At 41.8% G+C, this 25,734-nt stretch overlaps 1 protein-coding gene across 1 annotated transcript in view; it reads right to left on the bottom strand.

The window, feature by feature from the left end:
• Positions 1-25,734, bottom strand: part of LOC110067328 (low-density lipoprotein receptor-related protein 2-like) — a 58,673-nt gene that overhangs the window by 11,800 nt on the left and 21,139 nt on the right. Inside the window, exons 19-45 of the mRNA XM_089297224.1 lie at positions 25,365-25,556; positions 24,404-24,589; positions 23,330-23,569; positions 22,316-22,469; positions 21,640-21,774; positions 20,983-21,251; positions 20,239-20,355; positions 19,291-19,515; positions 18,424-18,595; positions 17,767-18,155; positions 17,012-17,173; positions 15,982-16,253; positions 14,865-15,147; positions 13,952-14,222; positions 13,194-13,465; positions 10,923-11,091; positions 9,674-9,841; positions 8,420-8,637; positions 7,473-7,721; positions 6,474-6,998; positions 5,864-6,110; positions 4,338-5,323; positions 3,393-3,763; positions 2,556-2,838; positions 1,470-1,940; positions 888-1,032; positions 6-202 (exon numbers count right to left, since the gene is read on the bottom strand). Of these exons, the coding sequence (XP_089153350.1) occupies positions 6-202; positions 888-1,032; positions 1,470-1,940; positions 2,556-2,838; positions 3,393-3,763; positions 4,338-5,323; positions 5,864-6,110; positions 6,474-6,998; positions 7,473-7,721; positions 8,420-8,637; positions 9,674-9,841; positions 10,923-11,091; positions 13,194-13,465; positions 13,952-14,222; positions 14,865-15,147; positions 15,982-16,253; positions 17,012-17,173; positions 17,767-18,155; positions 18,424-18,595; positions 19,291-19,515; positions 20,239-20,355; positions 20,983-21,251; positions 21,640-21,774; positions 22,316-22,469; positions 23,330-23,569; positions 24,404-24,589; positions 25,365-25,556 (7,368 nt within the window). The remainder of the gene's footprint in view (positions 1-5; positions 203-887; positions 1,033-1,469; positions 1,941-2,555; positions 2,839-3,392; positions 3,764-4,337; positions 5,324-5,863; positions 6,111-6,473; positions 6,999-7,472; positions 7,722-8,419; positions 8,638-9,673; positions 9,842-10,922; positions 11,092-13,193; positions 13,466-13,951; positions 14,223-14,864; positions 15,148-15,981; positions 16,254-17,011; positions 17,174-17,766; positions 18,156-18,423; positions 18,596-19,290; positions 19,516-20,238; positions 20,356-20,982; positions 21,252-21,639; positions 21,775-22,315; positions 22,470-23,329; positions 23,570-24,403; positions 24,590-25,364; positions 25,557-25,734) is intronic.

Genomic DNA, 25,734 nt, shown 5'->3' with positions numbered 1-25,734 from the left:
ATTACCTTGTTCGTCCGATGCGTCATCACAATCTCTTCGACCATCACACTTCCATTCGTTCAGAATACAGTCGCCATTGTTGCAACGGAACTGGTCCGCTTTGCACGACAGATCTAGACAGTCACGCTCGTCGGAGGCATCCTCGCAGTCACTGTCACCATCACACACCCAGCTACGGCTGATACAATGGCCAGAGCCACACCTAAATTTTAATGTACAAAGAACAACTTCCTCGGGTGCTATGTCAAGGACACAAGACGCAAGAAAACAATTTTCACTGCGGATCATATAGAGAGTTTCAATAGACCTTTTTACCGATACGGCGGCCATTTTGAATCCTGTTGTTTCAAGTGGCTATTATGGGATGCTCAGGGAGCAAATTAGTATGTATTTGTCCTCTAAGCATCCCATAACAGCTATTTGAAACAAAAGAATTCAAAATGGCCGCCGTATCGGTAAAAAGGTCTATTTGTCGATAAGGTCAACAGATATGAGTCTCACAAAATCAGCATTTTTTTGCCACTAAATTGTCGAGGGTGCTAAACGACTTTGCAATTTCTCTGAAACTCTCGGCTCTCATATCTAAAACACTTCAATAATAAGACGGATCGATCAAATTGAAATTGTCTGAATCTCTATTGCAGGAAGCAATTCTTCTTGAAGATAACAAGACATCCACTGTCAAATCAGCAGCAACACTACATACATTTTCCAAACGTTTTCCCGACTTAAACAAGAGCATGGTAATTCAGATTTCCCTGAAAACACATCCTTTCCTTGGCTTCTGGCAGCCCTAATTTAACGGCAAAAATATCACCAGGGCTACCCCAATTCAAGTAAGAAAAAAATCGTGTCCGTTTTAGTAAACATCATGCGCCAGGTATTACCTGAATTCTGCACTGGAACACGTGCGAGGCAGGCAGCCTTGTTCGTCAGAGCCATCGCTACAGTCTTGTTCATGATCGCACCGCCAGTCGACTGGAATGCATCGTTTATCGTGACACTGAAATGTACCAGCATCGCAATGGAGGCCTGATGAGGTAAAATAGTCCAGAAAAGAAAAAAAAAAAAAACTCAATAAGTAGGCTGTTTCCGTATGCCCGCTGTTGAAATGAAACCACCATCAGCCATGTACTGAAGTGTTGCTCAGGGATTAACTATTTCCCTTTCCTCCAACCCCTCCCCCCCACTCCCGCCTCAGTGTCTTGCTCTCAAATATTTTCCACAAACAATCCTTATCCTTGAAGGGTTGCCATTGAAAAGGGAGAGGGAGGGGAGGGGTGGGGGGAAGAGGAGCAATAATACCGTTTCTATGGGATACTGCCAAAGTGTAAGTACATAGCGTCTGTATTCGTGTTGTATTCTAGCAAGCTTTCCAACTGTTGCGTGTACTGTTGCTGCTTTGTATATGTAACTGAACTGTACCGACAATATCTTAATTATAAACCAGAAATACGGAATTTATTAACCTTTGCAAACATCCACGGATTCGTCTGATCCGTCGTCACAATCCGGTTCCCCGTCACACTTCCACAGCTTAGGAATACACTTGCGTGACCCATTACACTGAAACCGTGTGTTAACATCACAGGTGTGATTGCGGCAGATCTCTGGTGATTCGTCGCTCTCATCTCCACAATCATTGTCGCCGTCACAAAGCCACTGGCGAGAAATGCAGCGACCACTGACCGGACAGGTATGATGATCGCTGGAGCAAGTGGTGAATTTACAGTGCCTCTCGTCGGAATTATCTCCACAGTCGTTGGTTCCGTCACACACTTGTGGTAGAAAAACGCATTTGTGGTTCGCACACCGAAACTGAAACGGCGCGCACTGTCTCACTTTGCACGACTCCTCGTCGGCACCGTTCGGGCAGTCATTCTTTCCATTGCATATCGAGATGACCGATACACACGTCGTGTTGTCGCACTGAAACATCCCTGCAATTAATCAGAGCAAAGATGGCTGCAAGTTGCTCGGGTCATACTTCATTTCTATTCAAACTTAAGTCTTTAAGTTTGCATACGCTTATGTCACGATATAAAAGTCATTCTTGCAATGCACAACAATACTTTCAATTCACAGGAGACGGAAAAAGATAATTATTTACTAACGTGGAGCATTAATAACAACGGAATAAGATGAAAAAGATTGGGGAAGACCGAGAGGGGTTGCGAACAACGAACCTGAAGAGTTAATGACCACGCACAAGCCGTCAGAAGATTAACATTTCACATCCACTGTTCCATCATATGCTCTTTTCAGTTATTTCTTGCAGTTGTTGGAATCAACTTTCTCTAAAGCTAATAACTATTTTGCGGAAAGTCAATGTTTCTCATCACTTTAACAACGAACACCAAGAAAGCGGTGACTCTCAATTAAGTGTAAATTTATCAATTGCCCGTCTGCAGTGTCGCACCGTGCACGAGGAAGACCTCAAACCCAAGAAACTCCCCCCCCCGCCACCCCCCCCCCCCTATCCACCCAGCCCCTCTTTAATGGTAATTGAAACTGTTGTCAGTTACCAAATCACTCCTTGATGTTATAAGAGTTACCTGGGGAGCAGTGTCTTGGTGGGCAGGAGGGTGGCTCATCAGAACCATCTCCACAGTCATCATCTCCATCACAACGCCACACACGAGGAATGCACAGATTGTTGTCGCAGATAAAGTCACTGTTGGTGCAGTTGTCCAAGCATGTTTTCCCGTCATTTGCCAAGTGAAAGTTGTCTGGGCAGGCACAACGGTAACCCCCTCCGGGCCTGAGCAAACACAGGCCGGTACAAGGGGAGTTTGCACAAGGGGAGGGGAGGGCAGGCTGCCGAAGAGGATGAATTATCTGAAACATGAAAGAGAAACAAACGTCTATCCAACTTGTCACAAATTGTTGTGGCGTTCACATGCATTCAATTCGACTAACTGAGAACTTTTTGTTGTGGTTTAAAAACCACAACAAGGCACAAAAGTTCGGATTTGAGTCCATAGTCACCAAGCCATAGTTTAAGATCTAAATGTAAGAAATAGAAGTCCGGCTTTTAGCGCAAAAACCAGTCCATTGGTTTTCGTTTCCTGATATTTTTTATGATTGAATTTGTAAACTTTTAATATCTCGATCTTGAATTTAAACAAGGGAAACAAAGCTTTTCGTGACCGGTAAGTACCGGAACTTTCGAGAAAGGGGCCTAAGACCCATTTAGTGACGAAAGTGCATTACCGTGTGGCGCCAGATTTCTACAACGAGAAACAACCATTCAGCACGACACGGAGTTACGTTAACAGTAAGCAATTTTTCGAGTGGAATCTGGAGTGGCGTCTCTTTGAAGCGGGGAAAAAACTGATCCTCAAACAGGGAATGTCTGCACGAAAACCCGAGCGATCTATAAATGCACTTACCTGTAATCCCATAAGCCTGTGAGATGAATTCAACAAAACAGAGTGCTGCAGTCCCGTCAGCCTATGCGCTCGGTGAATCGCCATCGTCATCCAATCTGTCCAATACACAAAGTCCTCGAACACGCTGATAGAAAACGGGTGGGGTGCGTAAAGCTTGTTAAGCTGAACGCGGTTCCCGCCATCGCGATCGCACGACTCGATGACATCCAACTTGGCGTCCACCCAGAATAACCTCTTGGTGATGTGGCACAGAGACAAGCCGTTAGGCCAGCCGATGGATTTGCTGTGTATAAACCACCGTCTTCCGGAGCCGTCCAAACCGCATTTGCCGATATGAGGCTTGTTTCCCCAGTCACTGTAATACAAGTGGCCTATGGGAGTCAAGAGAAAAAAGCTTTACCAGTGACTGTTACAAAACGTTACTCAAAGCACCCACAACTGGCCAATCACAATAAACGGAAATCAGTGATCAACCAATCAGAATAAGAAACAAATACTGGCAACCGCCGTTGCAAAGCGCGGGAAAACAAGTAACCTTTGCAAAGCGGCAACCAGAAAAAGCCAAATCGAAAATTAAATGAAACAAATTGTTACTTTCGAGTCAGTCAAACCCGCCTCTAAACAGTGACCAATAAAAATCGAAAACATTGGTAGAACTCAAAATTCTCTTCAAGTGAAATCTCATTACAATGAACAATTTTACGTCTTCTTATTTTTTTGACAAAAGCACCAAAAAAAAAAAAATGAAAAGTACTCTCATATTCAGGAGTGCACATCTATTCTGGTCAAAGGGAATGTGACTGTCCTACAACGGCCAATGTGCACGGAAAATGATAAACAGCGATATTTTCTTGAAGAAAAACCACATTCTCAAAACTGACAATTAAAGAAATGTATAGTAATCAGCAAGTAGAATTGATATTTTAATCTGACATTAAAACGCACCATCAGTGGGATCAACCACCACTGCCCTGGGCTCCTGCAACCCTTCTGATATTAGCGTCTTCATGTAACGTCCTTCAAGTGTCGCAACAAATATCTTGTCCTGAATCCTATCCACGAGGTACACGTTTCTCCCGACCCAGTCCACCGCGAGACCCTCTACGTTGGACAACCCAGCCTCCAGGATAACCTCTGTGCTCGTGCCATTGAAAAACGCACGTTTTAAACGCGGCGGCGCGCGTCCTTCCGTCCAATACACGCGCTGTTCCGACCAATCAAAATCGATGGCTACCGCGTTTTGAACTTTGCGTAAGATGTCGCTCTCCCAGGAACCGTCCACGGCGAGTTTGCGAATCTCGTACCGGAGTAAAAACGCCAGGAACGGTTTCACCGTGGGATCAACACGTTTGCACGTTGTCAAACCGTGCAGCTCGTACCCCTTGGCACACGTACACTTGTAGTGGCCTTTCAGATTGACGCAGAAGTGGTTACACTTGTTAAGCTCGAACTTTTCACACTCGTTTATATCCTCGCAGGATGACCCGTCGGGTTGCAGCTTAAAACCGGCGCGACAAGAACAAGTGTAGCCCGTTGACGTACTGTTACAGATCTGTGAGCATCTGTTACCTTCGGGCCGATGGCAGGCGTCTTTTTTACACCGCCATTCATCAGCTCCATTGACGCAATCGTCGTGTCCATCACAGACTTTACTCCTTGGAAGGCAAGTCCCGTTCCCGCAGCTAAACGATCCCGCGGGACACGAGGGAGCTACAGTTGTCGAGCACAGTACCGGGTCTTCATCAGAGTTGTCTGAGCAATCCCGATCTCCATCACAAACATAGTGACTAGACACACAGTAACCGTTTTTACAAGTGAACTGGTTTTCGCTGCATGTGTGGTCGTCACATTGTGTTTCGTCCGAGTTGTCGCCACAATCATTCTCGCCATCACACAACCAGGCCCTCTGCACGCAAAGACCATTTTCACATCTGCGGTTACACAGAAACAAATAAAACAAAAATTTAAAAAAATACAGTGAGCGGGCCTGTGTCCCAGTGAATTAAGCCACCCAAACTCACTGCCACAAACCTGTACTCTGAGGTCAACGTTACTTAAGTAGTTTCAATTAGGATTGTTTACAAAGTCATACCAAGCGTATTTAATTGCATTCTGAAGCTTGGTGTAATGACAACTGTTAGCCCATAGTCCTGAAAACTCAACAACTGTTAACAGAGTTTCAGAGAGTTTTGAAGCCGAACGATAACATTGCGCGAGAGTGCTGAACCAAAAATAGGTTATTGACTTTTGAATCCTCAAAGGCGATTATCTTCTAAAATTGACATCTGTCAATAGCAGATCCAGTTCCAGATTTAGTAGTTCTAGCAAAACTAGGGAAGGGGAAAACCCTTTCTTGTTCGCTACAGGGGTGTGGGATGGAAAGTACGACTGGAGGTAGGCCTTTGCTTGTGAGAGAGAGGGAAAGCCCTATTCTCTCCACGGGATCCGTGATTGAAAGAACACTCAGTTACCTGAACTGTGTTGGTTTACAAGTGCGGAACACGCAGCCCTCCTTAGGTTGCTCATCGGAAGCGTCTCCGCAGTCATTATCTCCATCACAAACATAAGACATCGCGATACATCTGGAGGTGTTCTCACACTTGAACTCTGTCGGATCACATGTGCGATGGTTGCAAGCGTGGTCGGCTGTTGCCTCGTCCGAGCCATCGCCGCAGTCATCGTCTCCATCACAGACAAACTTCGTGGTAATGCAACGACCTAGAGAGACAAAATAACAGCGCTTGCGTCTTACGGCAGATTCATCTAAATATATTTTCTGTGGACTTGTACAAAGTCATGAGCTGAAAACGGCCTTACCTAGTTTAAGTTTTGTTTTGTTTTTTAGACCTTTCACAGAGCTATTTCCGCGGGGGGGCATTTAAGACGGAGTGATTTTTTAACTGCTCAGAATTTTGCCTTCTGGTGCGAGAAATTTCCTATGAAAACGACTTTCACTTGCACGAGAATTAATTCTGTTTCGAAACGGTAGCAGGCAACAACTGGCGTCAACAATTCAAAATGGTGGACCGAAGCCTAAGCACAGCAGTGCAAAGTACAGAACTGAACATAACACTGACATACCATTGCGACATGAAAACTGCTGACTAAGGCAGGTATGGTTCTCCGCTCCACAGGCCCCCTCATCACTGCCGTCTCCACAGTCATCCTCTCCATCGCAGTGCCACCGCATGGAAATACAATGCCCTGATGTACAGCGAAAGCTGTTAGCTTCGCAGGTCTTATTGTTACACACCTCTTCGCTCTCGTCCCACCCGTTCTCACAATCGTAGTCTCGATCGCATAACCACGACGAGTCGATACAGACGTTGGTATCACCACACTTGGCCTTGCCTGGTGGGCATGCCACAGGGGGACAATCGGTCTCGTCCGAAAAATCTCCGCAGTCATCGTCGCCATCGCATTTCCACTCGATATTTATGCAGTGGCCGTTGGCGCAAGTGAATCTGTGCGAAGCGCATTCCTTTACAGGACAGTTTTTTTCGTCGCTACCATCAGTACAGTCGCGCTCGAAGTCACATTTCCAGCTTCGAAGAATGCACTGTCCACTTGCGCACTTAAATTCATTTGTTCTGCATTTCCTCTGAGCTGTAAAGGGTTAAATATTTTGTATTCAGCATTGTGAGACACTAACGACCCCGGATGGAGGGAAGATAGTGATGTATCTATGCCAGGTTCATTATTGATGTCAGTGATATCTAAAACGTTGTTCATTAGCTTGTTTGTCTTTTTCCTGTTCGTTAGCCTATGGGTTATCCATCAGTCTGTTCGTTCGTTCGTCAGTCTGTCCGTCCGTTCGTCCGTCCAACACTGCCTCCCTCCCTCATTTCCTCCAGACTCCATCCTTGACTCTGTCCCTTCGTTCCTCCGTTCATTCGTTCCACCAACGTCGCCTCAAAAGTTCTTTCGTAAGTTCCTTTATCTTGCCATATTTTAGCGTAAATATTGACTTGCAATTATCATGAAACGAAAACGAAGAGATAGATCTGTTCGAAAGGAGTCAGAACAGACACAGTCACTGAAAATCAGCGCTTAGCTGCTTGGGGTGTAAAAGCTACTCACCGCAAACTGCAGTCAACTCGTCGGACCTGTCACCGCAGTCATCTTCTTTATTACACACTTGCGAATCCAGCACACACTTGCCGTTTGAACAACCAAACAGTCGGCCGCTGCAGTGGGCTGCAGATTCGTTCACACACTGAAACCCGTCCTTTAATTTCAATCCAGCCGGGCAAGAGCAGATACGCTTTCCCGCTTGAACCTTGCAAAGATGAGAGCAGCCTCCACCATTTAAACAAGGGCTTAGAGTACCTACAAAGCAAGGTCGAATTCAACAAGATTGGTGATACGCCTTGGTAAGGGAACTGAGAAAAGCTTGCGTCACGCCATGTTAAAGGGGCTGTCCGGGTCATGTTTGGGGTTCTAGTTGTCCCATTGAGTTTAGACTAGGGATTTATGCAACAGGGCCGGGTTGTTCAAAGCCCGATTAAGCTAACCCAGGATTAGCGAGAATTTTGATTTCAGTTTTGTAACTTTTTGGTGAGGTGTTCTCTTTACATAGTTTGCCCTTCAGTTTTGAGCTGTAGTAATCTCAAACCACACGAAATATAAGAGGTGAAAAACATTTTTAGACAAGAAAAAAAATAATCCTTCAGTCAACGTTTAATCCTGGGTTAACGTTAACCGACTTTCGAACAATCCGACCCTGAAGATCTCAAGTCCATTGAAAATCAATTTAAATTGTCGATATAGAGGGACCTTGGAAAAGAATACTAACAACCAAACAACAATTGACCTGTCTAAACGGGTAAAAATCGGAAACATAGCACACACATATCACTTTGTTCTGTCAGTGATGCTTAAAATCTTCAATCAAATTTGCAAAGAATGGCTGAATAGGACGAACCATGAAACTTCTAAAAAAAAATGCATTTTAATTTAATTTTTCATTGCTGGTCAACTGAAAAGAATCAATTCAAATCAAAACTGAAACTTCAAACACAACTTACAGTTCTGTCGTTCTTTGGCAAACACTTGCAGACGAGTCGGTTGATAATTCAGTGTGGCCAACACCACGACATCTCCGCCGGTAAATTTGTCCGCTCGCACAATAGTTCCCTCGCCATCGACCCAATACAAGAATCCTCCGAGGACACCCATGAAGGTGGCGGGTGGAAGAGTGTTGACAATGCGTTTACCAGTTCCATTCAGGAAAATGCTCTCCACACTAGGAATAATAACGCAACATTTGGAAAATAAGCCCAAAACCTCTACTTCGCACAAAATGGTGCTAAATAAAACACGCAGACCTCTGGACTTCAGGATATATGTCAAGACTTTGAAATACACTTTTCGTGAATATTTGAAATAGTTCAGGTAGTTTGCAATTTTTGATGCGGCAGTGTTTAAGATTACTGTGTTCTATGGCAATTTATGCACCTTTATGAATAAGTATCAATTGTTATCTCGTTTACGACTGTTGTCAGATTAATGGGCCATTTCCGAATAGGCCTTTGCCTATGTTTCAAAACGAGTCTTAATGCAAAACCTTCCTTATGAAAATAAGTTTTATTTGCATGAAAATGAACCTGTAGAAGAAACACATTTCCATATGAATGGTTTCGCACTTAGACTTAGACTTTTGACACAGAGGCAATACACCTTATTCCAAAATGGTCGCCATCTAAGTATTCTTTTGTTTTCTTGCAAATTAGCCCTTGCTGCATCGTTCTTAAACTCGAAATTCAAAAGAATATTTTCCTTAAACGAGGCAACAAGGGCTAATTTGCAAGTAAACAAAAGAACACTAAAATGGCGGCCATTTTGGAATAAGGTGTATAGGCAATTCGGAAACGGTCTATTTGGTTTTGTTGGCGGACAACGCATTTAATTAGCGTAACGAGTCAACCGGTGACAAGAAAGCCTATTTATTCTACGCTTAAAAGTCTTTTGTAAGCTTAACCCAGGATCCATAAGGGGTACACATTTCAACTACATTAGGTTTTGATTTTCTCGAGTGCCGCCATGTTGGATCTGAGGACGACACCCGTTTTGCTTTACAATACAGTTGACACTCGACATCTCAAGCTCGCTTTTCTCGAACTCCCTGCTCTCTCGAGCTGAAGTCAGTTCCCATTGGATTTCTTTTAGTATCATTTGCTATCGGCTATCTGGAGCCCCCGCTACCGACACTATTTTTCTTTCCCCCGTGGGGCTCTAGAAAGCGGTGTTCAACTGTAACAACTTGTGTTTAATTCACTTACTACTGAGTAAACGAATTCACCCAGAACAGTCGGTTTTGTGAGTAATCAAACGTGAGGGAAGATCCCAAGGCGCACACAGAGTCGGGAAGAGTTTTCACATCAGTACCATCTGTGTTAGCTGTTTTTATGCTGGACAACAGAAGCTGCTCGTGTCTCCACACTAGAAGCCTGAAAACAAGGAGGGAACAGAGGTGAACAACCAGTCTGTCGACGCATGGTTCAAGGAACCACATCATCCTGAAAGTTTCGCCTACTTCTTTTTTTTTTGTAATTCGTTGTTTGTAATCCGTGTTAAACTTCTCCATTAACCATCCTTGTTCCTTCGTGGTTTCTTGTTATCTCTTTGGTGTTTTTCTATCTTAGCAAACTGTTATTTTCAGGTTTCCTTCAATTCAATGCTAATTTTGTCCACGGCCAAAATAACTCAAAATACCGTGACTGAGCTGCTTAACAGAATTAAGGACTTTCGCGCAAGTCTTGCTGAGACTTCTACCATTGTAGGATGATGAGTTAGATATGTCAAAAATGTAAAAAAAAATGGTGGGGTCACCGACTTCGTTCAGAGAGAACATGCCCGGAAGAACAACCTGACTCTGAAAAAACCGGGCTCCGTTAGCGAATAAGGCCACATGTACAGTAGCTGTAAGCCCAAAAATATTGCAATTAGATCTTTGAAGTGAAATGTTCTCCGCCAAATATTGTTTAAGTGGACCTATTAAGTGAATTTAGTCAACTGGCGAGGTTCCTTAAAGAATAAGTTCGCATTTAGCGACCATAGTTTCACGCGCCTTGCAGCCGCAAGATGGCAGGATTCGGTGTCCCGTGAACAGAAACCTTGAAATTTTTTTAACTTCCCACATTGATTTTTTGGTTCATTTTTGGACAATAAAGAGATAATTGTAAATAAAATCTGTTTCTGGAAAGAAAAGGAGGAGTCACCGAACTCCCAAGATCGTTAAATCCAGGCAAAGCTATAGTAATGGCCATATGCCCTATCATTGTTTATTTTATTACTTAGCGCGCGCTCTCGTGCATGACGTGCCGTGTGAGTTTGCGTGCGCAGTAAGGATGCGCAGAAACAGTTGGCGCGAACGTCCTTAAAGACTCTTCGAGGACAAATCATAAATATTTCATTTTCAAGGACGTTTCAAGATCCGCCAATTGTTCAAGGACTTTTTCAGGCCTGCACGAGCCATTGTAGTAAAGGTAATTTTGGGGAAAACAAGCATAAAACATGACCATCCTATACCTTTGACAAGGTAGGACTACCAAAGACGTTGGGCTGACTTCCACGTTATCTATCACCATCTGCGAACTAGAGCCATTAACATTTGCCTTGCCAATGATCTTTTTCTTTCCATCCGCCCAATAAAGTACTCCATTAATCCAGTCCAGGGCGATACTGGTGGCTTCCACGTCTGAGACAAAAAACGTATTATGTTACTTAAGGGATAATACATAGTAACAATACTAACTACTTAATAACCGAGAGTGAGGTCGTTACGGGAAAATCTCAAACTGAGGCCTTGCCGTATTGACCTCGCTATCGCTCGGTCAATACGGTAGGCCGAGGTTTGAGATTTTCCCGTAACGACCTCACTCTCGTTTTTTTAAGTTGTTTATTATATGGCTCATGAATTAAGGAAAAGAAAAAAATTATTCGAGCGGAAGTCGTCAATTTACATCCGGCGATGCGCGCGTTTACCGATTCATTCATCGTCTCAAAACCCAGTGCAAAACTACACAGTGAACTTAACCACTGTTTTACGTATTCCGTTAAAAACACACGTTTCTTTACGGAAAAAGTGATCGTCACAGTCTCTAAAAGGTATTTTAGTATCGTGGTGCCACAAGTTCATGGGGAAGTTTTTCCGACTTTTGTGGCGAAACGTCAACGCATATAGAAAAGACAGAAAGTGCTTCAAAATAGTTCAAACCAACTAATGCTTCAGAATGAATTGCTCAGAATAACTCGATCTTCGCATTCGCTTTCGACAACATATCTCCGCCTTCTTCATTCTGGGATTTATGAACTTTTCAAGCCTTGTGAACGTCTAAAACTTCCTGCAGTAATCCGGCAGAAACTGCTACCGACAGAAACCGCCCGATTGTTTACATCTGATGATCCTCAAGGGAAGCTGATTTACACTTGTTTGTGTTAAAGCGATGGAATCTATTCGATGAGAATTGTGGCGGAGTTCAATATTTCCGTAACTGTTGTGACTAAGATGATAACTTATACGTTTCTTCGTGGTGTTCTGCATAGGATGCATGACAGATCTGCCGATGGTGTCTTTCACTCAGCGATTTTAGCTTTACTTAAAACAAATTTTGATTGTTTTTCACTAGTCACGTCCGCCAAGGTTACCGGCTGGTAAGTCAAAAACGACTTCTATATTAGTTTTATTAAGGAAAAATCTCTAAACTTTTAGCTACTTACTTTCTCTTACTGTTTTTAATCAGTTTTCATCCCTTCAATGCGCTTGAATTTTCAGAGCCGGGCTCTTCCTAATTTGCATAATCCGTAATCGGCCCGTGGGCATTACGGCTGCATAATGACCGCTCAGATCTCGCTCTTAGCCAATCAGAGCGCACGTTATATCGGCCACAAGGCGAAGCCATATAATAAATAGTAATAATACATAGTAATAATAAATAATACATAACCGTGTCGGGATATGAAATTTCTCTTCAAGTGTATGACTCGATATCCCTGAGCTATTCTTGAGCTAAGGGCATCATTCGGAAGTTTGTTTTCCTACTTTAGTCCGTTCTGAGATTGTGGTTCATATACAGCTATTTCAGTAAACGTTGCCGATTCAAAGCGTCAAGCCTACGAAAGGAGATCTTCAAATTTGTATTTTTACATGTGAAGTATTAGCAAGGACAGATAAGAATTTCCACTCATAAGACCGTTTTTCGGTAGCTTTTCTTTCAAGGTTACACAACGTTTAGTTAAAAATTCCTTTAAAATCAAATGTGGCGAAAAGACCCTTGTTTCCACAAGTCTTAACAAAAAGAAAACGTACCAAATGACGTTTGCAATGTTGTTATATTTGATTAGTATTCAGCACGTTTAGCAGTTCTCTACTTCTACCCATACTAACTTTCGCTCTTGTCGCGTAAACTTGAGGCTTTGATCCGACAACGCTAATTGAAATAGCTGTATAATTGTGATATTCCTCAGTTGGTAATTATCTTTGACTTTGCAAAGAAAACATTACGATACTTGAAGGAGCTACGTCACGGTTTGCGCATCTTGAAAAGTTTGGCCTAAATTTTTCAAGTTCGTCGTTTGTAATCCGTGTTAATCTTCTCCAGTCTTAACCATCCATGTCCCTTTATGATTTATTATTATCTCTTTGATGTTTTTCTACCATAGTACGCTATTATTTTCAAGTTTCATTTTATTTAAAAGTAGTTTTGTACATGGCAAAAACAAATAAAAATACCGTGACTGAGTTCCTAATAAACCGTGACTAAGCTAATTACGTTGGGAAAAACCAAGATTAAGACATACCATTAACAACCACTTTCATGCCAGTGCCATTAAGAAAAACTGATTTGATATCTTTTTTTGCATCAGCAAAGTAGATCAGTTTGGAGTCGTAGTCGACGTCAAGATCAACCACAGAGCTCCGTCTTCGAGTTATAGTTGAGAACTCTGGCGGTCGGCGGAGTGGACTGATGGCTGAAAATCCGATTTTTTTCTTTCCACTGACGACAAGGAAACTGCTGTCATTCAAGCAGGACATACCGTCAGATGCTACCAGGCCAGACACACAGACACATCTGAAACACAAGCACACTATTGAAAACCTACCCTTTGATACTATTAAATAAATCCAGTTACAGGGCGAAAAATTTCTTTGGCTTGTATTAAGTACCTGAAGAAGTTTGCAAACGAAATTATATATCTCTTTTGGTATTAATCTACAGGCATTCTATCTCGAATGCCGTTCTCTGATTGGCTACACTAGTCGCTATGTAATATTTTGTAGATAGTGAGAAGCCTAACAGTGTGCGGTTGTTAACAGAATGTCGGCAGTTTCTTTGCGTTTTCTAAGTGTGTGTGAAGAAGATTTAGATAAAGGTTTGAATAAGTGGATTTATACTTTACTTCGGGGTAGTACTGGATTCTTCTTCACGTAGTTTGGAACACTTCGGCTTGCCTAGCATAATCTCAACATGCTGAAAATTATGTCTCCAGATTGACCTTCTTTTTCTCCAATTTCTCCTCTCATACTTTTAACGTATAAAAATGCATACAAGGCTAACCTTCTCTGAGATGACGACACTGCTAAGCATAACTCTTCGCAGCCTCCATTGTTGACACAAGGACCGCCCGGTGGCTGGCGTTGTGGTGAGAATACACGTACATCTCTTAACACGTCTCCCCCTGTCGTAATGACTGTAATATTTGTGCCGTTCTGTTTCTCTGCTCTAAAGACGGACTTGTTACCTGAGTCAGTCCAGTACACAAACCGGTCAAGCAGGGTTATGCCGTAAGGATGGTCCAACGATGAGCTGACAACTCGTTCTAAATTCCCTACAGAGTGTAGTAATGTTAAGTTAGTTACTTGACCAAAACAGTTTCATTCACAGTTAGAACCACCTTGCATAGCATAATTCACAGTACCACATAAAAGTACTGCTCAATAGCCTTCATTTGAATGGTCACACACTAGGGTTTCATCTACAGAGTAAAAAGTTAGAACCACCTAGTACAGCATAATAAACAGTACCACATGAAAGTACTGCTCAAAAGCTTTCATTGTAATGGTTACAAACTAGGGTTTCGTCCAAAGAATTAAAAGTTAGAATCGCCTTGTACAGCATAATAAACAGTACTAAGTGAAAGTACTGTTCAATACCTTTCATTTGAGTGGCCAAATACTAGAATTTCATTCACAGGCTTAAAAGGTTCCAACCACCTTGCAGAACATTAAAAACGATACCTCATGTAAGTTTTGCTCAACACCTTTCATTCTAATAGTTAGACCCAAGATTTCGTTCCCAGAGTGAAAAGTCGAAACCATCTCGAACAGCAAAATAAACAAGACCGCACACAGGTAAATTAAGTACAATGGGTCAAGGGTCGGGTGGGGTGGGGAGAATGCTTCAAGGGTATTCAGGAACCCCGAGGTACCCTTCCCCGATGAAAAACCTCAGCCGTTTGTTACCTACTCACCACCATCAAGATCCATTTTCCAGATGACATCGAGAGACTCATCAACCCAGTAAACCTTATCTTCCTGGTAATCCAAGGTAATTCCTATTGGGCTCTTAATGGTCCCTCTTTGTACCAAAGACTGCCGGCCTGTACCGTCCATTGAGGAACGCTCCACTTTGCCCCTGCGACCATGATCTGTCCAGAACATGAGCCCTTTTGCCGGGTACACTGCAATTCCTCTGGGGTCACCCAAGTCAGTGGAGATTACCACTGTTCTGTATCTGCCATCTAATCTACTAACCTTGTGAGAGATAAAAGGCAATCCTTGTATACAACTTTTTTGAACAAAACTATTAGTTCTGAATATGATATTATCAGGGCACACCAAGAGTTACTGTCCCAAGAAATTTGATCCCGACGTAATACATATTTTTTGACTGAAGCGGGTTTAAAAGTTCCAGATTTTACAAAGAATGTATAGGCTCTTTAGCGATATGGCCGCCCATAAATTGTCCAGTTTTTGAAAACCAATATCTCCTTCAGTATTACAGTTAAAGAGCTAAATGTTTCACCATGTTCTAAGTTTCACTATCTAACGAACGTGATGTTTTCTCTACGCAAAATCCTATGGCAATGAGGCAGAATGAGAGCGAAAAAAGTGCCTGTAACATCTGAGGTACAATCTCTTGACATGGAGTACTAAGAGGCGACACGCAAGGTAGATATACACTGTAAGAGTCCGCATCACCGAATGACTTGATCCCTTGCTATTTGATGTTAGCCAGTGCAACGTGTGGGAAATACTACTACTACTAATAATAATAATACTAACATTTTAGGTGATCAACGTAAGACTTCTAAGGAATTACTAGGTATATAATTGTTTCAATTTTGCTGTTTTCCTTGTCGTACAACAAAGTAAGATTGCATTGGTCTTTAAATTTCCGGACACGATTTTCATACTTCGTTGCAGATGAAAATGGCATTAATTTGACTTTTTTACTGTTTGGAATTTCCCTTACATTAGCTCTAAACGTAGCGGATATAGCCTTGACCTAACACAAAGCCTCTCCAGTCTGACCATCTCAAGCCCTTTTTTAGCTGGAATCAAATACCAGAAATGAGCTTAACATACCTCAATGACATCATTACCAGAATCCGTCCAAAACAGGTTTCCAGCCACCCAATCAACAGCAAGTCCTTGAGGCCTGCGGAGCCCAGAATTTATGATACTTTTCTTTGCAGTTCCAACTCGTGATACCTGACCAATCTCGTTTGCGCGATCGTCCGCGTAGAAGAGTAAACTGGAGTTGAAGTAGAAGTCTACCGCAAAACAGTTACGCGCGACATCTAACGGCTGCATTACTTCATTCTTGCTGCTTGGGTCCAAGGAGATGCCATGGATTTCTGCAACGAAATAAGCGAGAATTTTCAGCAAGAAGGAATGTTTTTGAAACTAAAGTCAAATCAAAATATTGTGTTGTATTATATTCTATAATGTACTTTTACTTTGATCGCATAGGATAAAATCATTATTCTCGCGTTTTGACTGGTTCTTACTTATGATTTATTGGAGGACAGACGTATAGATGACGTCATTGACCTATCGTTTTTGTTTCTTTATCATATAAGACAGAAAGAGTCCATGTTGCCATGCGTCTGTTCACTAATAGATCACAGAGGACACCAAAATGTGGTAAGAACATTAGTGACACACTCAATTATCGCCTGGTGTGACGTTCTTGTTCTTAACACGTTTTGACGTCATCTGTGATCTGTTACTGTACAGACGCACAGCAACAAGGAATCTGTTTGTCAAACAACCATTTAACAACTGAGCACGGGAGGAATAAAATAACAAACTATAACTCTAAGACTCATTAAAAATTCATCCGTTTTAAACAAAGCAAGTCATAACCGCAACAGTGTTTGGAAATGTGCTCTGTATTAGCAAACATTTTGAAGATTTTATTTCTTCGTCTTGACCTAGACTTTTGATTCAGGGAATATTTCAAACATCCCAGAAAGTGGTCCATCACCTAAATGTATAATTTCGTCAAAACTACTCCATTGTCAGTCCCAAGTCCAATACTCTTTTCTACATTTAGAGACGTGATGAAACACTTCGTCTCTAGCTTGATACACGACGTTACAAATTCCAGTACCTGTAGCCGTCGAGTAGATCAAAAAAGTATCCACACTCTGGCAGGTTTTGGCATCAGAAGCTAACGCAAATCCCATAGCACAAGCGCAACGGACTGAGTTTGATCCTAACGGCAGACACAGCTGGGTACAATTGCCATTGTTCACAGTACAACCACTGGTGCCTGAGACAGAACTAGTTGATTAATTAATGAATCTGCAGCTCATTCTATGAATACATTTGCCCAGTACAATGTAAGCTTAGTTTAAATGACTCATATTGAACCAACTACCAGATATAACAGGCAACTGGATTCATCACGCAAAAAAGAGGATGGCTGAACCTTGTCATATCTATCACGACTTTAGATTACCCAGAATTGCCTCTATCATTACAACTGACTCTAATATCGAACACATTTTACGATCTTGACAATGTCGCAAAATTTATCGCAAATTCACCTGGACGTAAGCAAACTCTTCTCTCACACTAAATAAAGACTTTTAAAGAGGCACATTGGTTCGTAGTGACCTAACAAAATTCGGTTTGCGAAGAGCAGTTCGAGTTAATTAACGTATCGTACACTTTAAAATAGTTGAATGTTTTGAAACGGACGGTTCATTGAGGACACTGGGTGTTAGCTGCATTGAAATTCTCGCTACTGCATCTGGCACTTCGAATTTATTTTGTCGAGGAAAATGTATTTTTATCAGGGAAAAGTCTGGAAATTTTGAAAGTGATGTCTGTAGCAACCATGTTTTCATAACAGATGAGTACCTGCTTGGTTTTCTTTAGTATATATACGCACACCATACAGGTACTCTGTCTCCTTCTTCAGCACAGTTTTCCTTCCACCATACGTGGAGCCCTGAAAGACGCTAGTCTTCCTCCAATCGGTCCAGTAGAGCTTCTCATGATGGACATCCAATCCAAACGGATGCGACAGAGATCGATAAAGAACCTGCGCTGACGTCCCGTCAAAGTTCATCCAACCAATCACATGAGTCCCTGCATCGCACCAATACAGTTTGTTGGTGTTGAAATCGATGGCAAGTCCATTGGGGAATTTAAGATTGGTTGTCTTGAGGCGGGTCCTGTCTGAACCGTCCGTGAAAGCGCGTTCAATTCTGGCGTTATTGTCTTCCCAGTCGGTCCAAAACAGCAACCTGATAAGAAAGCAGAAGAGCTACGTTTAAATGACAACGAAAGAGCAGTAAAACATTTATTGAAGGAGTGACAGTGCATCAGTCCACAGACGTTTATTTCTTTGCTACGAGTTATTTTTCTTCGAGCGTCTGTCCGTTATAGTAAGGTGTCCATAATAGTGGACTGTCTGCAAGGTGAAAGTTGACTGAATTTATGCGTAATCACTAGTGAAAGCTTTCCACGTTTCACTGTAGTAGTTTACGGTCTTGTGAAGAATACACATCTTACCCCATCATGGGATGAACAATAATTCCTCTGGGTTTAGCCACATCGGAGGAAATCAAGACCTTCTGATAACTACCATCAGAGCGAGCAACTCCAATAACCTTCTTCCCTGTGTCTGTCCAGTAAATATTCTTTGCTGTCCAGTCGTATGTTATACCTTCCGGTCGAGCCAAGTCTGGTACGAAAAAAAACAACAACCTACTTGCAATTTGACATCACAACTCACTGCATGCATTAATCAATACAATAACCCTTTTTTTTTTCATTCAGCGACCTTACATAGTATTGCTTGACAAAACTAGACCATGATAACAACGTTTACATCAATCAAAATATGTTTTGGATTTCGTTTTTCGAGGTCTTTCTCACGAGAACCCTAATAAGAACAGTTCCCTTAACAAGATGAGAAATCATTGCCAAGAAAACCGTAGATACAAATTTACCGCACTTCTTCTCTAAGATCAAGCTTTCAATAGCAAACTTATTCTCTTATTTAACAATTAGATTCGAGATTTCTATCGCGTGATACTTGACGAGGGCGCAGCCCGAGTGAAAATCACGCATAGAAATCGAGAGGGAGTAATCTAGTTGTTTTAGTCAGTATAGATCTACCAGTCTTTCAAAACTTCATCTAAATCCTCTCCGTAGACTCTTTGAAAACGCAGAGAAACGGCCGCCATTTTGTTAACAACCGCACACTGTTAGGCTACACACTGTCAACAAAAGACACACTGTCACACACCAAAATTGAGATACTGAGTAGCGTAGCCAATCAGAGAACGGAATTCGTAATAGAACGCTAATTGAGTTATTCCAATACACCTTATAGATGTTACTTGCGGTGTTATATTAACAGACTGAACAGCTTACCATCGGCAACAACTGTTTCACGACCGGAACCATTGAAAAATACCCTGGAGATGGAATCTGCTTTGATGTCACTCCAGAAGAAGTATTTATCATCTACACTAACATCAACCCCAACTGCTGTCTCTAGTTGCCGCACAGGAATGATCTGATCTTTGGTGACGCTTGGATTTAAAGATATCCCTGTTACTATTGCCTTCCTGGCATATAGAAGGATTACTTCACTTTCTGTAGAAATAAATGGCAGTCCAGTATTATAAAACCTCATTGCTGTGTACAAACAAAACGATCCAAATAGAAAGACACACACAGATTCCTCTCCTTGCAAATTTGAAAATTGTTTTTACGCAATATCGGCTGTGCATATACCATTTTGTGTATTTCTGTGCAAATACACGATTGAATGACTGAGTGACCGAGTGAAAATAAATGGCTCTGAAGAGAGCTTGTAAAAATAAAGCAATTTTCTTTTTTTGGGACCAGTGGCTCTCCAGGCCCAGTGGATGTCTTCGACATTCGCACGGTAAAACAACTAGGAGTCTCTCTACTCTTCTCTTCTCAAACAATTCACTGTTACCCACTTATACAGCTCTAAAATCTCTATTAAATTTACCAAGGATTAAAAACAAAAAAAAACAAACTTCAAATAAAAGCAGAAATACATGCTTCTTTTCTTTCCAGAAAATGAGTCAAATCAGGTTTTAGCGATTGATTTGCCAGGGTGGTGAGTGACAAGTGAGCAAGTGAGATGGGAAGGGGGAGGGGCAGAGGAGGGGTGACTGCGTGGCCAAAGGACACAACTCCAACAAAAGACTTCTTGAGTTCTGCATGTCACAATCCGCACAATAAACGTTAGGTGAGCACGACTTCTGTTAAACGAAAGGGGCAGCGAAACATGCCGGAGCTGCATATAGCACACATGAATTTATCACGTTAGATGGGCAATTTTACCTAGACAAGTGATGCTGTCATCCTGCAGTACCATGCCCACAGGGCAGTTACAACTGTATCCTTGAGGTTTGAGAAGACACAAGTGAGAGCAGGAACTGTTAAGGCAGTAGTTGACACCTGAAAACAACAAACAAAAAAATATATTAACCAAGGGTACTGTCAGCAAAGTTAAGATTTGGCATGCGGCATAAAACGGTGGACGTTTCAGACATTTTGAGGTACCCCTTTCATCAGTGGAGGTTTGCTGCAGTCATTTATAATTTGTCTTCAATAAAAATACCATGCAGTTCCTAAACTGCAACGTTCAATTTTGTGGCACCAAAACTGGAAAAAATTTGATGAAGACAAATTCAAGGTACAACGCAATATTTGTTTTCTTGGAGGTTTGGAAAAGGAATTTGCGAACCATGTCGCGCTTCAAGTCAACCACTTGAAGGAACCACGTCACAGTTTGCATATATTGAAAGGTTTAGCCTAAATTCTTCAAGTTCGTCGTTTATTATCCGTGTTAATCTTTTCTATCCTTAACCATCCTTGTTCCTTTAAGGTTTATTATTATCTCTTTGGAGTTTCTCCACCTTTCCTTCAGTTTAAAGGTAATTTTGTGCACGACCAAAGCAACTCAGAACCCGTGACGGAGCTCCCTTTACAATCTCCCATTGCGTGACGGTCAGCAACTTCACATTCCCTATTGCGTGGCGGTTAACACTTAACATTCCCTTATTGCGTGACACAGTCCCTTACCTTGTGGCTGCTGAACGGGATGGACAACATGCAAGTCCATCGGTTTAAACCCTGCCGCATGAATCAAGGCGGCGTCACCACCATGGAACTTGTTTCCGCGCTTCACTTGTTTCCTTTCCCAGTCTGACCAGAACACTGTGTCCTCAAACAGCGCAATGGAAAACGGTTGGCGTATTTTTCTAGCATCTCTGAGCACGTTGTAACGTTGAGAACCATTGTAGTTACAAAAGCCAATGTAATCCAACTTTGCATCGATCCAGTACAGTCGTCTACATGGACAATACAAGCAAACAACTTGAATTATCATTACAGAATCGGTTCGGTAGCACCGTGTGATAGAGACGAATTGATGGTAACTATAACATTAGATACTTCACTAGGGAGCAGGGATGGCGCAGTGGTGAGAGCACTCGCCTCCCACCAATGTGGCCTGGGTTCGATTCCAGTCCGGTGTCATATGTGGGTTGAGTTTGTTGTTGGTTCTCGCCTTGCTCTGAGGGTTTTCTCCGGTTTTTCCGGTTCTCCTCCCTCCACAAAAACCAACTTCTCCAAATTCCAATTCGATCAGGATAGAGGTCCCGTATGAAAACCAGCTAAGGCTGATGTGGCTTTCTCTCTATTAATTAATTTATTTCATTTATTAACGTTCGCACCAACCTGTTGGCGAAATCAAGTGTGATTCCGTTAGGCCACTCAATTGTAGTGTTGACAATCACTTGTCGAGAACTACCATCCATGTTGGCTCTCTCAATCCGGGGCTTTGACGAGCCCCAGTCTGACCAGAAAAGAAGCCTGACACAAAATGGAGTCATACTTAATTCTTTCAATTATTTCTGATAAGGGACAACTACATCAAAGTTACACACGTCTAAGTTACCCAAGAAAATATGTCTGTTGGCATTTAAGATGAGAATTTCGGTGACAGGAATTAATAAACAGGACAATATTTTGCGTAAGATGAAATTCTGGTTAAGGCAGCCAAGGCAGTCTTGCCAAAACCCAAAACAAAAGAGAAAAAATTCATGCATAGGAGACTTGGTAAGAGCTATGTCACTAGTTTCGTCTTTTTATACCATCTTGTTTCATCTCTAATATGGAACCAAATTTCGATTGTGTCCAGTTCGTGTGCTTAAAGAAATACAACATGACGTTTCCCTTTCGTTATTTTGGGTAAAAAGGATTTTAGAAACAAAGCTTAGCTTAGCTGAAGATGGGGAATGTGTGAAAGAAACGGCCACCTCACATATCACTTAGTATATAATTTTGAGCCGCATGTTGACAGCCAGACAATGTTTTGGCCAAAAGAAAATAAAAAAAAAGAAACTGTCCTTACCCATCCCTGGGGTCAACAGCAATCCCACGGGGAGATTTGAGGTCATCCGAAAACAAAGCCATGCGCCATTTACCATCTAAGGTAGACACCTCAATTTGTTGGGTTTCTGTGTCTGTCCAGTACAAATGTCGACCAATCCAATCAACAGCAAGTCCTGCAATAGATAAGTAAGACTTTATGAGATCAGCAATGGTCAGCCTCTGGTAGACTAGTTCCTATTGTACTCAGTACAATAGGAATTAGTCTACTAGAGGCTGACAGTAACTGTGATCATGATAAGCATTATCTACAAGAGAGGTTATGTCTTTAGAGCATTTCCATATGACAGGCTAGAATCACATGGTACGAAAATATGCGCAGATATTTGACCGAGAACATAACCTGTACCAAGAGGCGAACATTTTTCTGGAAGTGAAGCTCAAGCTTACTAACAAAACCAAAGGAAAAATCGTCAAAAATAAGATACAGATCGTAAAGATTAGAGATGATTGCGACGAACGTCAAACGACGAACTTATCTGGCTACGTTACGGTTTGAGCACCTTACAAAGTTTAGCCCACTTTTTTTTTCAAATTCGTCGTTTGTAATCCGTGTTAATCTTCTCCAACCTTAACCATCCTTGTTCCCTTGTGGTTTATTATCATCTCTTTGGTGTTTTCTAATCTTAGTAAACTACTATTTTCAGGTTTTTTTCAATTTGCGTTAAAGGGGCTCAGTCACGGAATTTTGAGTTATTTTGGCCACATACAGAATTACCTTTAAATGGTAGGAAACCTGAAAATAACAGTTCAATAAGATAGAAAAACACCAAAGAGATAATGATAAACCATAAAGGAACAAGGATGGCTAAGGATGGAGAAGATTAACACGGATCACAAACGACGAATTTGAAAAATCGAGGCTAAACTTTTCAATATGCGCAAACCGTGACTGAACTCCTTTAAATTTTTTTCTGGAGGTACCATCTGTGAAGAAACATATTGAAGAACATTTGAAGAAACCTTAATACTTTACCTTCCGACGTCAAAAGCCCTGTTGTTATAACATCCTCACATTTACTGCCATTTAAGAAACATCGCACGATTTTATCACTGTTGACATCAGAATAGTACAGTCGTTGTTCCGACCAGTCGAAATCTATCCCAATGGTGTTTGATAAGCCGTCTAGCACTGTGGTATAGTTTGATCCTTGCCGAAGGTTGATCTTCCTTATTTCACGTCGAGTCGAGAAATAAAGGTACGGTGCAATTGCGTCTGTAAACAACAAATAAAACTGCTATCCAGATTGTGATTTCTACATCTTCAAGTTCTAATTAACAATTACACTACTCGCACGAGTTTTCTACGAGCGAATTGTCAACGAGGCGTAGCCGAGTTCACTACTGCTAATAAAAAACGAGGGCGAGTAATCTAATTGTTTTTGTAGACACTCTAAAGGATTACAGCACAAAACCCACAATTTTGTGTATTTTTAGCCCAAAATTAATAATATCTTTCCAATTCAAGAGCAGTGCCCACGCGATCGTTGTAACATCTTGTGCTATTTCCACAAGTCGAGCTAAGAATTAGTCTGAACTCCACCTGTGGCTGTTATCTTATAACAACTCAGAAACAGTTCGTTTTACAGAGGCGTAAAAGCGTACAGGATAAGCAGAGAGGTACTATGTAATAAGTGGTGGTAGTTTGCTGTTGCCTAATAGGTCCTTGGTGATTAATTCAGCGTTATAGAAGAAGATGACATGATTAAGTACATCCTTGCTTCCTCGATCTTTCGGACTTTGGTAAAAGAAGCAATTCTGAAAAAACACCTTTTGACATCGTCGCCTGAGCATTTACTCTTGTGTATGAATCAAAAATGGTATCTCGGGTATCTTGGAATCAACCTGAAAAGTTCCATAACTCTAATAAGCCTGCAAGATCCTGACTAGTTCTTGGGCAGTTTTGAATTTTCCATTCAAAGACACTACACGGATCTCTGTCGTGTTACGTCATCAGAAAGGGACTTTTCAAGTCGAGTTCCAGACCTCTTTAGCGGGAAAGACTGGCACTGAAAGTAAAGACGCCCGGTTTTTCAGGATTTCCGCTTACCTGCAGCTTTGCATCGCTTCATGTCAGATTCCAGTTTGTAGCCCTCAACGCACTTACACCAGAACGATCCTCTGTTATTGAAACAATGCTGGCTGCATGAGCTGGGGTCCTTACACTCATTAATATCACGGCACGTCTTGTTGTCATCCGCTAAATGAAACCCCTCGAAACATGAACATAGCACACCTGTTGACATCAAAGAAATAACTCAGTAGCTTAACAAGTGACAAGGATTAGTCGGTTGGCTGTTGTATCGTCGGGATTGGACCCAGGCTATGTAGAGCGCAGATACAAAAGCGCAGGGAAAACAAATGCACCGAATGCATCATCCTTTCGTAGACCTTTAACTAAGTTAAATTTTACCGGCTGTCAATGCAGTAATTGCCTTCGACTTAATTTATATAGATATACGTCATTTCTAATTTAAGATATTAGCAATATTGTCAAACACTTTAATCATTAGCCTCTGGCTAGGCGGACTGGGAGACCAGCCCCTGTGTAATTTGACATGAAATAAATTATCTTATCTTATCTTAAATTATCTTATCTTAGGGACAGGAGGGACTGAACTATAAGTGTACCAAATACTATTGTCTTTAATATAGTATTAACCCTTGATCCCTTGAAAATTTTAATCTTTCTCCCTTATTCCCTACAAATAAATTCCATTGTTCCTTAAAAAGTTCGGTCAAAGTTCCTTTTAATAGTAGAAATATCCCTTGTTCCCCCAAATTAATCCCAAAAATATCCCTTGTTGCCTTGAAATAGATGATCGTTCCCTTGTTCCCCCAACCCCTGGGAAGCCCTCATAGTATTGTAGAGAGATTTCTAGGTTGACATAAACTGTTTTCTCTTGTCACTTTATTCAACATTTGAATAAAGAATAAACCACGAGGGCTAACAATAAATTTAACTGACCGTTTAGGCTGCAAATTAAAGCAAAATTCCAGCATGAACTAACCTTCTGGGATATCGTTGCAGACCTGAGAGCAGCCTCCATTATTCTGCTCACAGCCACCCAGTAGACATCCAACTCCCTCGTCGCTACCATCAGGGCAGTCTGTGTGTCCATCGCAGAATCTACTGTCCTCCACACACACAGAGGAATTGAAGCATTGCCGCTGAGTGGGGCTGCATGTCAAAGTAACTACCGCTGTGGAAAAAAGAACGTGTAGGATAATGGAGTTGCTTCTAGGGAGCATTAAAATAAGATCTATTACAAAGGTTTAGGATGTGTACATACAGATCAACCCCTATTAAACGGCCCACCTCTGGGAAATGGATAGTGGCCGCTTAAAGGGGGCTGAACGCTTAATAGAGGTAAAAACAAA

Source organism: Orbicella faveolata, unplaced genomic scaffold, assembly GCF_042242905.1.
Source record: "Orbicella faveolata isolate gen_17 unplaced genomic scaffold, um_ofav_v1 contig_27, whole genome shotgun sequence".
Taxonomy (NCBI): Eukaryota; Metazoa; Cnidaria; class Anthozoa; order Scleractinia; family Merulinidae; genus Orbicella; species Orbicella faveolata.
This window is presented reverse-complemented; position numbering and strand designations above follow the sequence as displayed.